The 18,038-nt window shown below is 45.0% G+C and overlaps 1 protein-coding gene across 1 annotated transcript in view; it reads left to right on the plus strand.

Annotated features, from left to right (window-relative positions):
• Window positions 1-2,298: 2,298 nt before the first annotated feature.
• Window positions 2,299-18,038, plus strand: part of UNC80 (unc-80 homolog, NALCN channel complex subunit) — a 17,863-nt gene continuing 2,123 nt past the window's right edge. Inside the window, exons 1-7 of the mRNA XM_031062773.1 lie at window positions 2,299-2,684; window positions 4,015-4,199; window positions 5,427-5,592; window positions 6,733-6,912; window positions 8,328-8,466; window positions 16,734-16,815; window positions 17,314-17,425. Coding sequence (XP_030918633.1) covers window positions 2,582-2,684; window positions 4,015-4,199; window positions 5,427-5,592; window positions 6,733-6,912; window positions 8,328-8,466; window positions 16,734-16,815; window positions 17,314-17,425 — 967 coding nt within the window. The 5' untranslated portion in view covers window positions 2,299-2,581. The remainder of the gene's footprint in view (window positions 2,685-4,014; window positions 4,200-5,426; window positions 5,593-6,732; window positions 6,913-8,327; window positions 8,467-16,733; window positions 16,816-17,313; window positions 17,426-18,038) is intronic.

Below are 18,038 nucleotides of genomic sequence, written 5' to 3' on the forward strand. Positions count from 1 at the left end.
AGCAAGCATCCATCAGCTTAACACTGCCATTGAAGTCCAGGGAGTTTGGCTGATGGATGCTGTGTAAGGCTCTGACAAGCAGGTCAGGATTCTCTGCAGGATCTAAAGAGTCAGACTTCTGCCACAGGAGGATGGGCCCTGGCTTGGGTCACATCCATGCAACCCTTCCTGTCTTCCTGTGGGACCATGTGTGGAACTGAGAGTGGGGTTTGTGCTCTTCTGCTCTTAGCTGAGCTGGTCACACAGTGTGCCAGCACAAAAAGCAGGGCAACTTGGCTTTTCAGCTGCTGACGCAATGGTATCCTTGTTGCCAGAATGAAAAAAAAAAATGTTCCAGGCTTTTTGGAGAATTTCACCACTATTCCTTTAGTAGTACTATAACTTTTTACAGAGTCTTTCTGCCTCAGTGTCCCCTTCCTTCCCCACTGGCATGAAATTAGTCTGAATGGTGACCAAAGAAGTGACAAATTTCCTTATCTAGCACCAACTTGCATTTTAAAATATGCATTGGTACATCCAGTTGAATACTTAGGCAGGTATTTCTGAGCAGCAGGGTGGCTTGGGAAGGAAGGCTTACAAGGACCGTAAAAAAGCTGTCCCTCAAAGCATGAGGTACAAAAGGACTTTTTGGTACAAATTGACACAGAAGGAGAACAGATTTCTTCCAGCTCTGAGGTAATGGTTCTTTAATCTAAATAAATGAAAACAAAAGGCTACTTTCACCTGCTGTGAAATATTATCTGCTAAAAAAACCCAAAATAGATAGCAAATTAATATTTTTTATTATGGGAACATTTATTGTGCTTTTTTCCCTGTTCAATCGTTTGTGGGCATAAATGTAATGAAAACTGAACGTGTCAGGAAAAACATGAGTCATAATTCCCAGTTATATTCCAACAGAATACAAAACAGAAGTACTTGACACCCCATCAGAAAACATCTCCTAGAATTTCTCAGCCCAGGTCTGCAAGCTTGAGGAGTTGCAAGGTTCAGTTGCATTTCACAGCTAAGTCTGTAGCAACTGGGATGTTGTAAATGAGCAAAGGTTCTAGTGACAGCCGTCTGAATTACCTCCTCTAAAAGAAGGTGAAAGACCTTTCAATTTAAGCTTGACTGTGTGTCAAGGAGTAAACATTAATTTTGCTTATTTTTCAGGAGTTCATTCCTTGTCTCAGGGAGGATGACAGGGCAGCACAAAGTGAGGCAGAACAAAAATGTTTTGGGAATAGCTTCCATGTTCGGACAGGAGAATATTTAGATAATGCCATTTGTGCAGTTTCCTCTGTTCCTTTTTTTATTCTCTCTGTCAGATCCTGGTAGCACTCACAGCAGTGCAGAGTTCAGGACTGACACTCAGCTGACTCCTGTGGGATACATCTGATTCTGTTAATGATAACTGGGAGTTAGGAGTGCAGGCTTCTTACATTTGGCTATGACATGAGCAGGTGATCCCTGTGCTACCCTGTGAATCCCTTCACTCCTGAGTAGTCTGAGGGCATCTCATTCAATCAGGTTATCCAGGCTGCTGTGGTGCTGTGTGAACAGGGATCATCACTCCCTGCAGTGACTTGTGTGTGTGATCTGCTGATGAAATCGTTTAATCCTTTTTTATTATTACTGCACAGGCTTTGAAAGAAGATTTTCCCCTAAGCCATGTCGTCTCCCCATTCACCAATCAGGAAAGAAGGGAAGGAATGCTTTTAAACCTACTGATTCCATTTGTGCTCACAGTAGGATCTGGAAGCAAAGGTCTGACTAATTTAACAAAAAGAATTTTTGTCCCCCTTTTCTGACAACTGATGTTTGCACTTTCCCTGCTCTCTGTATTTTATTTTAATTTTTATTTTTTACTTTGGTTTTCTGTCACTGGCAGTATGTCAGCTAAGTGCCCTTTGGGTCTGAGACTGAAAAGAGCCCCATTGGGATTAGTTATTATTTCTTCTCTTTATTTCAGCTGTGCCTTGGTTCTTGTGTCAGGTCTTACACAGATGTGCTCTGCTTTTGAGACTGGAGTGCAGGGCAAGACAAATCTGTTGTAGCAGAAGTCACAGAGGGGAGCAGAGGTCACAGAAATTGTGTGCCCCCGTGGATCACAGTTTGCCCAATCCATGCCACTTGTCTTGCACAAGTCCTGCTCCTTGCTTTCTGCTCTAGAGGGTCTTCACTGGTAAATCCCTAAATGAAAGCAAAGAGTAAAGGGAGAGGGGCATGCTGGAAGGAAATGAGACCACTGAACGGGACATTTCTTTGTGCTGTGTAGCTCTGTGTTTGTGTGCGTTTGTGTTGGTGTTAAATAAACTTTGCCTTTGCTTGCAGGAGGAGAAGCAGCATAACAAGGTGTGGGGGACGGAGTTTTGGCTTAGGGGACATTTGAGATGCACCCCATTTTGGAGCTGAACAGGGTCTGGATCTTTTGAGTGTCTATGATGGGATGTAGCCTGACCTTCCTCTCTCTTTCCCCTCCCAATGCATCTCAGACAGCCCCTGGCTGGAGCAGCCTGAGGTCCTGCTGCTGCTCCAGACTGTTATCAATATCCTCCTGCCACCTCGCATCATCAGCACTTCCCGCAGCAAGAATTTCATGCTGGAGAGCTCCCCCGCCCACTGCTCCACCCCGGGGGACGCGGGGAAGGACCTGCGCCGGGAGGGGCTGGCAGAATCCACCAGCCAGGCTGCCTACCTGGGTGAGTGAGGGCTTCTGCTCACCACTGGCAAGGGACAGAGTGCTCAAGGCTGCAGAGAGCACCAAAGAAAACCATCTCAGGCAGGAGCTAACTGACCTCTTTAGAGCTGCTTTAGGCCAGAGCACGGAGTCAGGATTATCTCTGGAGTACACGGCAATGTGAGCAGTGTCTGCACTGCAGCTGGAGGAGGAGCAGCACAGGTAGAACTGGCTCAGTTTTCATACTGCCACACCACAGCAGAAGCCACAAAGGCGAGTCAGGCTGTCCAACCCCTAACATCACAGCCCCACTGGCCCTTGGCTATCTAGGGTGAGAAGTGGTGATGGAGCCTGTCTGGCTGCTGGCCCCACACACCGTCCTTATTGTGCCCTCTGCTTGCTGTAGGGTGCTGCAAGGTGGTACTGTGTCATCTCACATCTGACCCACAGGTGAAAGGACAGAAAAAAATAATTACATTGGAGATGCAGCATCACTGAGGGCACTCAGGCCTATACAGGGACAGTTTAGTCTAAAGCAGCCCTTCAGAAACAGCTTCTCTGCTTCTGATTTTGTGAGGGCATTTATCTGAAGATTTATTCCTGGGTCTTTGTTAACCCGTATCTGGGGAATGGAGTAAATCTGATGAAAAATTGGCAGTTCACCACTGATTTAGCCCCCCACCCAAACAAACCAGGATACAGATGTGTAATGGCTGAGACGTCTTGGCCATCCCATTAAGAAAAATGGAGTAGTCCACTTCCCCTCAACATTTAATAGGCCTTGCTGTTTTTACCAGACCAGGGGAGCAGGGAAAGGGGGAGATTCCTTGTTTCTCCTGTGAGCCAAGTGTTAATCACTGCTCACTTTAATGCAGAGCATTGTTCTGAACTTGGTTGCTGTTCATCCCCATTTGTAATGCCACCCTCTTGCTCTTGTGAATCACTGCCCTTGGTTTACTGGACCATATTTGTATTTAAATTGCAGTGTGGCCATGACTCATGCAGCTGCCCTGCTAGAAAGATTCTTGTCACCATCCTATAAATCATCTGCAGATTATTGTGCTCACTCTTTGTGTGGATGTGCTTGGTCAAGGTTTTTGAGGTTGTCTGATCAGCCAGGGCTGTTTTCCTCCTCTGAGCTGTTTTCAAAATATCTGTTTGCTCCTTCCCTGCCATGTTTGGAGAGTGATGAAAAATCCAGTTGTGACTCTGAGGTGTGCACTTGCACATCCAGGCAAAGTGTGCCTGTGTGGGTTTGTGCTCGCTGTGGCCCCCCTGTCCTGCCCCCAGTGCTCATGAGGGACACTGGTGACATCTCTGACTGCCCTTTGCTGGTGTGTGTTCCCCTGTAGCCCTGAAGGTGATCCTTGTTTGCTTTGAACGCCAACTGGACAGCCAGTGGTACTGGCTGAGCCTGCAAGTGAAAGAGATGGCGCTGCGCAAGGTGGGAGGGCTGGCCCTGTGGGATTTCCTCGACTTTATCGTGCGAACACGGATCCCTATCTTTGTGCTCCTTCGGCCCTTCATCCAGTGCAAGGTAACAGTTGCTTTGGCTCCTGGTGTGTCACTCCCTGAAGGCAAGCTATCCCTTATTCCCCAGCTGAGAACACAGGAACAGCACTGCTGGAAGAACTCTAGGTAGTGAGTGAGTGGCCTTTCAGAAGTTAGTAGGCCTAAGAACCCTTTGAAATGAAATCACAGAGCTTTTTCCTAGCCAAAACTACAGAGTATGCCAGTCATGCAGGAGCTCTGATCCATGGAGTATAGCTAGTCTTAGTTCCTCTGGAGGGGGAAGTGCATGTGGACTTAATTCTACAATGAGGACATTCAGAGCCCTTGGAAGGAGTGTGGATGTGCTGAACCTGGGAGAGTGTTGGCAGAAATCTTCTAGTAATCTCTCTTCTGCACAGAGCTAGGCAGTACAGCTAACAGCCAGGAAGGACCACTCCTCTTTCCATCTCTTGGATGAAGGTTTTGACAGGACTTTTGTGGATGAACAGGCAGCTGCTAGGCTGAGGCATTGTGGAGATGTTCACAGGGGTCCCAGGACCAGGGAAGAGATGAGAATGTTGACTCCACGTTTCAGAAGGCTGATTTATTATTTTATGATATATATTATATTAAAACTATACTAAAAGAATAGAAGAAAGGATTTCATCAGAAAGCTAGCAAGGAAAGCGGAAGAATGATAACAAAATCCTGTGTCTGACCAGAGACAGACACAGCTGGACTGTGATTGGCCATTAATTAGAAACAACCACATGAGACCAATCACAGACCCACCTGTTGCATTCCACAGCAGCAGATAATCACTGTTTACATTTTGTTCCTGAGGCCTCTCAGCTTCTCAGGAGAAAAAATCCTAAGGAAAGGATTTTTCATAAAACATGTCTGTGACAAGACATCTGGGGTTTGAGTTAATCACAGCTCCTTGCCAGTTACCAGGCAGACTAGCACATGGTACTCTATTTAGCCTAGCTTGTCTCTCAGACAGACTAAATCATCATGGAGGAAGAAGGTGTCTCACGACAGGATTGTGAGCTTAGCATAAGGGAGCCCTCCATGTACCCTGTGCCACTGAGGTTTTGATCTCTGTTCAGTCAAATGTAAGATTTCCTCTGAAAGACAGGTGGAAACCTCACAGGTGGAGTCCAAACCTCTTGCCCACAAAGCCTGCTGGCTGCAGGCTCACGCTAGTCTGGAGATTAATCCCAATTCCCTGGGCACCATCTCCCTGCAGTGCTAACTCATCTCACTTTTGCAGCTGCTGGCCCAGCCAGCTGAGAACCACGAGGAGCTGAGTGCCCGGCAGCACATCTCGGACCAGCTGGAGCGACGCTTCATCCCGCGCCCGCTCTGCAAGAGCTCCCTCATCGCCGAGTTCAACAACGAGCTCAAGATCCTCAAGGAGGCCGTGCACAGCGGGTCTGGTAAGGAAGGCAGGGATGACTCAGGGCCAGCAGCTCGGGCTGGAGCAGCTGCTTGCCCCTGCAGGAAGTTGTGAGGCAAACCTAGCCTCTGCCTAAAGCGGGAATGGGGCAATCCACACACACCCTGCCAGCCTGCCCCTGGAGCTTATGCTCAGCCTTGCCATTGAACAGCCAACAGAAGTCCAGGTTAGTTGTGAAATGCACCTATTTTTGCACCAAATCTGAGTTCCCATTCCAGTCTCAACTGGTTTGGGCAGCCCCAGTGCAGTGAGGTCCCTCCATGCCACTGTAAAGCCAAAGCTCCTTGTGCAGAAAGCTCTGGCTGTTCAGAAGTAACAGATCTTCCTCCTCCTTCCTCTCCTAGTCTCTTTGATTTTCCTCTACTGTGACATCCAGATCAGCATCCCTGAGCTGATGGAGCACTTCAGAATTCTGTCCTGCACAAGGGGAGACTTTTCTCCAGTGACAGCCATCCCTGTTGCCACGAGATGGCAGCCACTGCTCATACATGGCAAGCGGTTCATGTGTTTAGTTCTTAGGATAACAAATTCAAAATGAAATGCTTCAGTCTTTTTTCCTTGGTAATAATTTGCCTTGTTTCTAAATGTTGAAGCTGATCTGTAAAATACAGGTGGTGAAAATCAGGCTGCATAAGTACAACAGAGATTTTGGAAAGGTGAGGTGAGCAAGGCAGCTGCTAGTGTTGTATCACCTCTGCCACCCCTTTCACAGTATCACAGAATCATCAATGTTGGAAAAGATCTCTGAGATCATCAAGTTCAACCTTTGGCTGATAGCCACCTTGTCAGCTACACCATGGCGCCAAGTCCAGTCATTTCCTGAACACTTCCAGGGGTGGTGATGCCACCACTGCCCTGGGCAGCCCTTTCTAAAGCTTAGCAACCCTGTCCACGAAGAAATTCCTTCTGTCCAGCCTGAGCCTCCCCTGGTGCAGCATGAGGCCATTTCCTCTTGTCCTGTGGCTCCACCCTCCTGTCAGGAATTTGTAGAGGGTGAGAAGGTCCCCCTGCCCCATTAGTCCAGGCCTAACGAGGTGCCCCATATGACAGGAACGCTTGGCTTGCTGTTGGTCTCCAGTGCCACCAGTGACTTGGGTTTGGTTTTCCCCCTCTTGCACAGCTTACCAAGGGAAGACATCTGTCAGCACAGTGGGCACCTCCACGTCTGCCTACCGCCTGAGCCTGGCCACCATGTCCCGCTCCAACACGGGCACGGGCACGGTGTGGGAGCAGGAGAGCGAGCCCTCCCAGCAGGCCTCGCAGGACACGCTCAGCCGCACCGACGAGGAGGATGAAGAAAGTACGTGGCCACATACCAAGCCCCCAACACTGAAGATGTTTTCTTCGTGCCCAGAGGCCGTCTGGGAGGGGGAGCACAGTTGCCCCCGTGTCCCAGTGTGAATTAAAGGCCCACAGGAGCATGAGGTTGAGCAGGTGGTACATGGTTGTGAAGTTTGGGCTGTAAAATACTTCTGCACTGCCTTCTGAGCTGTGGCAGGGCAAAGGGGAGGGCACATGGAGGTTTTTAATGCCTGAGACCCAGGCTGATGTGCAATTGTCATTGGGCACTGGGCAGCCAGGCCTCTCTTTGGCCACCGTGACAGTGGGCAGGGGCTGTGGCTCTGTAGCTGGGATCCTCTTCCAGCAGGATCCCCAAAAGCATCAAACAGAAGGAGTGAGAATGGGAGACTCAAAAGAAAGGTCCATGCAGTTACAATGGAATTGCCTTTTGGGAAAGAGCAGCTAGCCTGAAGCTTTGCAGGTTCAGCCCAACTTTATTACACTAAACTTTGTACAGTCCACCCAGAGCTGTACTGCTTATACATGGTTCAGATATTTACTCACTGTGGCAAAATGTGGTTTCAGCTTCAGATTAATTCTGAGCCACTGTGTGGAACGGTAAGTGCCATCTTCCTGTCTGAACTGTGGCATTATTCCCTCAGCCCTGCCTTGGATAAACACTGCTGTAATATATTTCAGTACATCAGAATTGAAAAAAAGGTCAAAAAGAGGAGAGAAAATTACATAAACCCACCCCTTTGTTTTCTTTACTTGTAATTAACCAGTTGCTGTGGCAAAAACCCCAATAAACTAATTTATTTCTGGATACTTGATAAAATTTGAAACAGCACTGAAGGTTTTAAGCAGTCCTGACTGCAGTCCAGCTGTCTGCATAGTTCTCTTGCAGTATGATGTATTTGAGTCAATTTATCCAAATTTTCATGACATTTTAAAATGCATGCCCTGAAGGATGTTGAAGAGTGTCAGTTCTGCATTTTGCTGTCAGGTATTCTGTTTTTTTGTCACAGTGCTTTGCTAGATCATAGCAGCAGTTTATTTCACAGAAGGAAAATGTCTAGTTATAACCTTTATGCTGGAAACACTGTATATTAACAAGCAATTTATTATTCACAAGAATTAATCCCTAGTGGAAGCTGAATTCTGCCAACATGTTTTCCTGAGAGCCATTTAAAGAATACATAAACCCTGTCCCCTGTTTGTCAGGTTCCTCATCCTGCAGAGGTTTATGAGTATGTCTTTCTGCACAATGGCTGTAAAATCTAATAGAATATTCCAATTTGCAGGCTTGAGCTCTTGGTAAGTGAATGCTGGGTACTCCTTTGGCATCCTGTTATCTCTTGACAACTGTTGAGATGCAGGTGGGGCTTGGGGGTGGTTGTTTCCTCTCCTTTCCTGTTTTTTCTCTCTTTCTAGATGACTCCCTGAGCATGCCCAGTGTGGTAAGTGAACAAGAAACATACCTTATGGGTGCCATTGGGAGGAGGCGGTTCTCCAGCCATCTCTCCAGCATGTCTGCACCTCAGGCTGAGGTGGGCATGTTACCCAGCCAAAGGTAAAAACATGGGCTTTTCACCTTCCCCATTTTAATAACAAGAGCAGAAATGGCCCAGGTACATCAGAGAGGTGGGATGGTGGAATTGGTGCCAGCATAGTGATGATAAATTTATTCATCCTGGAATAGTGTTGGACCAAGGGTGCAGGGTTGGAAATAATGATTTTCCAGGGTGATCTGTGTTGTGTAGGGTCCATAAGAACAAGCTGTCATCCCCAGCAATCTTCCTCTTAAACAGTTTCACAAACACTCTACATTATTATTTTTCTCTGCTGCCACTGAATAGCAAAAGAAAATGTGGTTTTGGGGTATTCATTGAACCAGGGGACCATACCCAGTTTGTGCAGGGAAGTGGGGAGGAATCTTGAGAAGCTGGGAAAGAGGGACAGAGGCAGTCTGATTTGTTTTCTTCTGTGTGTTCTTTGTCCTTCCTAAGAACAGTAACTAGCTCATCACAGAAACTAAATGCTATGTTCAAAGGTGGGATTTAGTACTGTTTTAAACCTGAAATACTTGTTGATACAAATAACTTTACCTTATTCCTGGCTGACATGGAATAGTGAGAAAGAGCCTGTTGGGAAATGTTCACCTTTAGAAGATGTGGAGAGAGGTTTTGCATTTAAACATGATTTTTTTTTTCTAAATAAGCAGTGTTTATTGATTTTCTGTCCGTGACATAGTTATCCAAGGATATCTGACAATGGATGTATTAATTTCTGTTATTTCCTTTGAACCTTTAAAAAAATATATTCTACATTATGTCTTCACCACCCCTGGAAAATCAAACAACATTGTTCCCTCCCCATTCTTGCTTGGAGTTAAAGAAATAGCCTTGATAGATGAAGGAAAAATTAACAGTTGTGATACCTACCAGCAGAGACAGGAGAAGTGATTTACAAGAGAGATTTTATCTGGAGGTTTTCACAAAAGGACTTACAGGAACTCATTTGACTCTTGAACACAGTTGATTCAGTCCCTTTGTTTCTTGAAAAATTAATATGTAAGACTGCATTTCCCTCAATCTTTCACTACCATCTTCAATGCATGAACTTCATAAGAGTCACAGCTGACTGAGAGCTTTGTGCTATCCCAAATCATGGTGATGCTGAGAAAAAAAGACTTTAATTAACACAGAGCTTCACTCTCTACTTTTTAAGTGTATGGTATAGCAAGAGAATCACTTTTCATCTGGGTAGGGGAAGGACCAGCTCAGCAAGCATAATCACAGTCCTCAGCATCCTGCCCTTTGAGTTATGGATGGTCTGTGGGCTTTCAGACTGCCTCACAAATGTAAGCTAATTAATGCTAAGTAATATTATTACTGCTTTCCTGCTGGTAACCCAGCAGACTACTTTGCTTCCTTCTTTCTTTCTTTCTTTCTCTTTCTTTCATGTTTTTCCTATGGCCTGAGCAGGCTGCTCCTGCCTGATGGCTGCATTGGAATTGTGTCCCTTTGCCAAGACCCTTGCCAGCTGTTTATTTACAGTTTCATTGCACTATGAGACCTTATTTCCCAGATGTTTATCCTTAGAGTTGCACCAACAGGAGAGGGGTCTATAGCTCATGGGAGATAGATCAGCCCTCCCTCAAGGAAGATGTGGCTCATGGCGAAGGGAAAAAAGCTTTCTCTGAAGCTGAAAGTAAACAGAACTGAAATAAACCAAAATGCTGCAGGAAAATAGCTTTGAAAGCAGTTCCCTGCCTTATTTCCTTTAGAAACACATCCTGTTGAACTTCTCAGCTCCCCAAATCTCAGCAGAGATGTGGAAGGCTTCATGCAGTGTGAACTCTCTCTAAAGACTGCTGCTGTTACCAGATGTTCTTTCAGCTCCTCTGAGTCATATTTGTGCCTTTGAGCGTGTGAGACCAATTAATGTTACCCTCCTCTTTTTACTTTTTTTGTTCCATTGATATTTTTTCCCTTGAAAACAGAGACAAGCGCATGCTTTTTGCATTTTCTTTCCCTAAATTCTTAATCTCCCTGCCCCTTCCTGCAGTGAACCTAATGTCCTCGATGACTCCCCGAGCCTGGCCACTGAGGGCAGCCTCTCTAGGTACAGTGTGAACACTACCTGTCTGTCAGTGTGTGTGCTGGGAAACGAGCTGTTCCCAACCTTCTGTCTCTTCCCCCTCACCTTTTGTCACTCTCTCCATCTCTGTCTCTTGTGGCTCATCAATATTCAGGCCTGCAAGTCAGGGTGTAGCAGCCCACCTTCAGTTTTCAGCTTTGATTGCCAATAACTTTGAGAAGGCTAAGGAGAAGGGGAAAGAAAAAGCTGTAGTGAATGAAGCAGCAGGCTGGCCTTGGGGTTTTCCCCTTGTTTAACAATTGCTTGGAGGGCATGAGAAAGATGATCCACGAGGCATTAGCTGTGTCCTGTTAGACGCATTAGTCTGAAGGCTTATGTAAAATTGAGACATCTGTTTTTTCATTCATCTCACAATGCTGTCACTACAAAAGGCTTCATATCAATCTGAGTTTTTTTATCATTCACTGATAAAACTAATTATGGTAAGTCCTGTGGAATATAGTGTTTTGTGGGTGCTTTACAATAATTCTCATTAATTTTGCAAAGCATTTTCAATTCTCAAATGACACCTTAAAAATCTTGCAGATTGACACCATAAATACATATCTGAAATGGCTCTGTTAGTGCTGGAGTTCAGGTCTAGCTGTTCCTCATTACCCACAGACAGGGGAGCAAACACAAATGGGTCAGGAGTGAACTTAGAAGGGAAGGCTGCACCTTTAACACCCAGATCTGTCATGTTTATCATTCTCCCTGCCTCTCAACCCATCCTCTTGAGGCTGGAGAGCTGCTGTAGTCCCAAGAGCATCTCTGTTTCCTCCCAGGAGAACACGGCCCCGTACATTGGCAACACGGAGGGTAACTTGCTGTTTCATTCCTGCACCAGTGGAAGCTGTGGATATGTTGAGAGGTGTCTGTGTGAATGGTTTCTGTTCCATTAGCTTGGGTTCCCATGTTGGTAGTGGTTTTTTGGGATGGGGACAGGCTGCTATGTTTGTTTGTTCATTCTCCTGAGCTGACCAAAGGAGAGTTTATCACCAGTGCTGTCACCACAAAGAGCTCATTCCATGCAACATGGTGTCCTTTGTGTGTGTGAGCCCTGCTCTGGCAGACTGGGTTGGGATGGGTTAGGAAAAGACATTGGCTTCTTGGTGCAGAGGCAGGAGTGCTGTTACCTGATTTTTGAGGTAAGATGGACTGCATGGCCATCTGAGCTTAAGAGGTGAAGAGAAATAATTCAAAGAACTTCTGTGTTGTCCCTTTAGCAGCACTAAAAACTCACTACAGTTTTTGAAGAGGATAAAGGGAAAGGTCTGTACCTGAGCTAAGGCCATAATGACCTGGTACTTGGTTTCATCAGTGTTGGTTTTGATATGTTTTGATCTTCTAAGTAGGGGGTAGCCACTCCTAATTACAGTGGTGAGGCTGAGTACTATGAGACACCTAAGTCAATAAATGTGTTCAAACACAGTAATTTATTCTGAACCCTGAAATGCAATCAGCTGCACAACGGGTTCCTTTTAATTCCTGTAACAAAAATTTTCTCTAGGGACCAGGACACTATCCTCCACCCTGCTCTATGGTCAGAGATCTAAAGCAAATGGGTGAGCACATGCACTTGGGAGTCAGTTCTGCTGAGGTTTATTATCCTTTTCAAGGAGCAGGCAATAATGGCTTAAGGATGGGTACTAAGGCTGCAAAGCCTTAAGAAGGTGTGAAGACACTGCAAATATATCTGAAAAGATTAGGTTAGATCTCTGTGAGGAGGAAAAGATGTTCCAACTGCATTGTTAAATGTGAAAATTGGATTCCTCCTCCAAAGGACAGCAGTAATAAAGCAGATGTTGCAGAAGCTTGTTTTGCTGTGGGGATTATAGGGCAGAGTTAATTTGTTTTTACATTCAAGAACACTAGTTCTGAATAAAGCAGGCTTGAGTTTTGCTGATGTAACTTTGATTTTGGTTGGCACGCAATGACAAAAAAATCACCTTCTAAATTCACAAGTTTAGTTATAACTGAGATAAAGACATAAACAATATTTACTAGGGACTATACCCTTATAGAAGGTAGGACCCTTCAATAAATTAAACAAATCATGACAAATGGAAAAATAATAAAGTCTGTTTATCGTTGTTCTATAGCAATTAGACGCAGCCTTGGAGAAAAGCAGGGAAGGCAGGAAGGGGAGAGCACTGAAGTGCTCAGCCAGCTTGGGATACAGGGCTGAGGAGCATCTTGATCTGTTGTGGTTATAATCTGAGAGGACAGGATATTTTCCCAAATCAGAAAGGGAGAAGGTGAAGCCACTGTAATGGAAATCTGTTGCACAAACACATTTTTCTGTAATGTTTGTGTCTATCCTAGCTTAATGGCTCCTAACAGGAAAAATTGGATTGAATCCACATTGCCAGGGCAGTTGCAGCAGCACATTTAATGCTAACTGGGCTGGGATGTGTCTGGAAATACAATATATCTAGCCCATTCTCCACTGCCTTTGTCCACTAACCCTCTCATTCATATGTCTAGGGACACAAAGTGTGCATCCTCTACCATGATGGTGTGGCAAACATGTACATCTCTTTAACAGACATTGAAACTCGTTGCTTCCTTTGTTTTGTTTTGTTTGTTTGTTTTTGTTTGGTTTGGTTTCTTGTTGGTTGTTTGTTGGTTTGGGTTTTTTTTTGGCGTTTTTTTTTTGCCTGCATGGTTAGGTTTTCTTTTAATTCCTGAGCATCACTTCTTTTACTTGCCAATCTGACAAAGTTTGTTTTGGCCCCCACTGTGTGTCACTCCTTGTAGAGCTGGAAACATGCATCCATAAACTTGGGTTGGTTTGATCTTTGGCTCACCTCTGCCCTATGTAATGGGAGTAACATTAGTGTGCAAATAAATCCCTGATAGAGATACTCAGAGAATGACAGAGCATCTTTGTGTTGGGCAGGAAAAAAAATCTTGTTTCTTATTCCCAAATAAATTTGGCATACGTCCTTTAGAAAAACTGTTCTTACAGATCACATTGCCATGGGCAGGGGGAATATACTGTCAGCTGAAAAGGGACTTGATTTGGTTCAAGTTTTGTTCCTTGGCTGGGTCCCACAGGCTGTCAGAAAAACAGTGTATTCCTGGTAAACAAGGAGAGAGAGAAAAGGAGGGAGGGCAGGCTGCACAGAGCCAACCCTCTGCTGCCATGCTCCTTTTCACAGAAACAAGATGGGTAGTTCTGTTCTTTGATGTGAAAAGAAACCCTCACAAACCTTCATTAAGAGAAAGCTTATAGCTGAAAATTCAGTCGCTCATCTGAAATTTGTGGTCTTTAGCATTCTCTCTCTCTCTTTCCTTCTTCAAAATGTGAGGATAGAAACCCAAAATACAGCCCCAGCAGGACTGTGTTGTGCACAGGCAGCTCTGCAAAACTCAGCTGCTCTCAGGTCCACCATTTCCCTGCAAGAGATATCGGCAACTTTAGCTTGTAAGATCATCCCAGGTTATACCAATTTGTGTAAGGATTCAGTACTGGAGGTAAACAGCCACCAGCTCACTTAACTCATTTCACTTATGTTATAAGCCAGGCTGAAAATCCCAGACTCCAGCAGGAAGACATGAAGTGCAGCTTTTTTTTGCTTGCCTATTGTTTGTCTCCAGTGCATGGGAATAGTTTTTATCTCATGTGTAGCCTCTGTGCCCTCACACAGTCCGTGTTTACCTGTTAGCGAAGGCCTTTTTCAAGTGTTTTCATATCACATGTGAAGTGAGTTTGTTTCAGCACTGTAACCAGTTTTGTACTGAATATAGTTGCAGTCTTTCTGCTAGAGACATGTCTCCTTCCTGACAGCACCTTCCCTTCATCAGAAATTGTAGCAGTATTCCCAAAGCTAGTCCAGTAGATAGTTTTTTTTCAAGAACTTCCCCAGCTAATTCCTACTTCACTCACATAGTGGCAAAAACTGTAAAAAACTTCTAGAAATTCAGAAGAGTAAGTTTTTATGTAATCCTAGGAACAGAAGATTAAGGAAATTCACCTAGCAATTTCAAGTAGTCTGGATCACAAATATAAAGACTAATTTAAGTGCAGTCTCTTTACTTTAATAAGGAATGATGTGATGCTTTTGGAATTACCAGTCATATGTGCTGCAGTCACTGTCTGAGTCAAGAACATATTCCTGCTAACAGGAGGTAACTCTGAGGGCTCTGCTTATCCCTAGGCAGGTGTTTGTGTGGTGTTTAGGATGCTTGCTATGTAAAGCTGCTATGGAAAAGCTGGGATATATGTTCCAGGGACTGGTGATTTCATTTGGAAAACCTGTCTAAGGAAGAAAAGGACTCAAATATATCTTGGGATTTTTTGGCTTTGAGCTTGCTGAAGCTTTTCCTCTTTTTCCAAGGCAGTGCAGCTGTGGTGAGATTGCTGAGGGCATGCCCAGGATTATCAGGCTGTAGTCTGTCAATCAAAAGATAAACAGCTTCGGGGTCCCAAGATGTGTCTGTCCTCAAAGCTGCCCACTGTCTCCTCTGTAGAAGTGATAGAAACACATGAATATGGTTCAGTGCAAAGTCTGGCTTCAGTTTAAATGAAAGGGGAGAAAGAATAAGGCTTTCAGATCAGGTAACCAGACTTTGCCCCATCTTGGTTTGAAAGACAAATGTTTGCCAAGGGATGTGGGAGCCTCCCTTGGAATGGAAAATATGGCCCACTTCCCTCTGAATTATTAAAACTTGGAGGTTAAGGGGCTTTTAGGCAAAAAATTATTGTGGTATCTTTGCCCCTCCAAGAGAAACTCCTCAGTTAGGAGAGTGGCCAGCTGCACCCTTCCCATGGAAACTTCTCTTGTCTCTCCTATGTGTGGGTTGTTATGGTTTCTTAGTGACAGATGGGACAAAATTCCATGAGAGAAAGACAGAAAAGGAAAAATCCTAAACCCCAGCAGCCCCAAAGCAGAGCAGGAAACCCTCCATGTTCTGTTCTGCCAAACCTTCTAAGGACAATCGGTAACTTCTGCCAAAGTGAAGAATGGGCTGCTCAGAACACAAAGCTTTTTAAGCCATCCTCCATGTCTTGTCTGACCATGTCCCTAGGTTTGTCTTCTTCCTCCACCTCTGCGTGGTCAGTGATTAGCCTTCATTCTCTTGGTGGTACTGACAAACTCTAGGCAGATCCAAGGAAGTATGCAGAGGAAAAGAATGTTGTTTTCCTTTAGATTAATGCAAGCCAAAGACAATGCTGAATCTTGAACACTGTGTATACCAGCTGTAGCTGGAAGTTGTTTAGATAGGACATGTTGCTCAGTGGATTCCAGTCTGGCTTTAAAAAAGCAGCTGCCTGAGTTAAAACAAGTCTGTCATAATTTTTAGTGACTAATTTAGTCATAAGTGTCTCAGCTAAAGTGTTTTGTGACTGCTAAATGCCCAGTGTTTGGAAGAATACAGTGCTTTGATAAAAATGAGGGGAGGCTGGTATTTTTATGTTAAGTAGGTTGAATGGTCAGTTGGATGGTAGTATGAGATGGTACATAGCTGAGTATGTTTTATTGCTAAAGTTTCTTCTACTGCAAGTTTTCAGGTATTTTGTGCCAGTATATTAAAAACCAGAAAGCTGTGTTTTTGTTTACTTGTCTCTTTTGTTTGTTAGTCACAAAAGACTTGAGGCTGCAAGTGTTGAGTGTGGGGGCCTTGTTCACATAACTCATGCATCCATTATGTGAATGGATCCTTTGTCACTTTGCGTTTGTTTTTTGTTTGTTGACTTAAACTGAAATTAAAACCAGATGACAAAATTGCGATGAGGCCACAGAGTCTTGTTTGGGAAGGAAAAAAATAGCTTTTACAACATTGTCCTTGAATAAAGGAAAAGCAGACACGAAGGCTTTTGAGCTAGGAAGCTGATGTTCCCGCCTTCACTGATGTGGCAAAGGATGCAGAGAAGTGAGTGCTGCTCAGTGGGATGCATCAATCAATGACTGAAAACTGAAACCTGCAGTTATTTATATTTAGATGCTACCTGTGTGTGGCCAAGTCCTGAATACCATGACTCCACCTCCCACCCTTTCCCAAGCCCCGGAAGCCACAACCCAACAGACATGTCCTCTCCCATCCTTCAAAGATAGTGCTGCTCTTTGAAGTGACTGTGCCATTAGTGGTTGGTGGATCTCTTGTTTATTTACTTTAGTCCCAATTGCCAGGACACCTACTAGTAATGCAGCGTGCTTCTGTGCTTGGCCTAATGCTGTCACCATCTGACAGGGTGGCAAGTGTGCAGAGCGAGCCAGGACAGCAGAACCTCCTCCTGCAGCAGCCCCTGGGGCGGAAGAGAGGCCTAAGGCAGGTGAGGAAATGGGCAGTAACGAACAAACCTCCTCTCCTGCTCTGGGATTTGGTTTGGCTTTTCTTGTATGGGGCTGTTTGGACATGAGGTGTGGATGGGATGTGTCATCTCTACCTCATTTTTGCTGTACTAGGGCAGTCCCTTGACTTAGCAGGGACCATAGCACAAATTGTAGGTGTGAAGCCAGACAAATCTCTAAGAGAGGAGGTGCCCTTTGCTTTAAATTCCCCAGTCTTGTCCTCTGCAGGCTTTTTTCTTACTACTATTATGAAATTATGGTCACGCAACCTGCACTGCATTACATTCAGTGTTGAAACTGAAAAGGCACAAAGCCCAGAAGTTGATTTGAGGGAAATGTGTGAGCCATGGAGACCTTAAAACCCTCTAAAAGTAGAGTGAGGGGACATGAGAGGTACAGACAGTGATGTTCTCCTCTCAGAGGAGAAGCTGTGCAGTATGTGCCCACACACCAGGCTAACTCTCTGTTCCCATGTTCAGCTTCGACGGCCGCTGCTGTCACGTCAGAAGACGCAAACGGAGCCTCGGAGCCGTCACGGAGCTCGGCTTTCAACCACCAGACGGAGCATCCAGCCAAAGCCTAAACCCTGTGGTAGGGCACTGCTGCATCTCCAGAACCAGCACTCCACACTGGAAAGTAGAAAATGATGTGGTTTGAGCTTAAAGGAATTGTAGGTTGTTAGCAGCTTATATTAAAGTGAAGTCCCAGCAGCTTTATACTTTTTCCTAGTAGATGGATATCCTATCAGAAATCCACTCCTCTCAAAACACTTTGATGGTTTCTCCAGAGGTTTTCAAGGTCAAACAGGACATGGACAATGAACGATCTTGTTTCCAAGAGTTATGGAGAATTTAGGGGATGGATTTCCTCTAGTCAGGATGCCTCATCCAAAACCTCCAGATGTGCAAGTCTGGAGGTATTGAGAGTAGTAGAAAGAAGGACATGTCCCATCATAAGCTTAGCAGTAGAGAGCTCTAAGGACTGTACATGAAAGTGAATGTAGGACTGTCCAGTCTGTGCTGTATGTTTCCAGCAGTCAGCACTGCCAAGCTGAGCAGGCAGCTGTATTCTGTACCATCTGAGGTGAGCAGTGAGCTTTGGAGGAAACATCTCCAATAGCAAAGGTTACTTGTGAACTTGCTGGGGCAACACCACTGCTGGAGATGTCTGAAACATAAAAGTTAACAAAAAATAATTAAAAGCA

Source organism: Geospiza fortis, unplaced genomic scaffold (assembly GCF_000277835.1).
Source record: "Geospiza fortis unplaced genomic scaffold, GeoFor_1.0 scaffold461, whole genome shotgun sequence".
Taxonomy (NCBI): Eukaryota; Metazoa; Chordata; class Aves; order Passeriformes; family Thraupidae; genus Geospiza; species Geospiza fortis.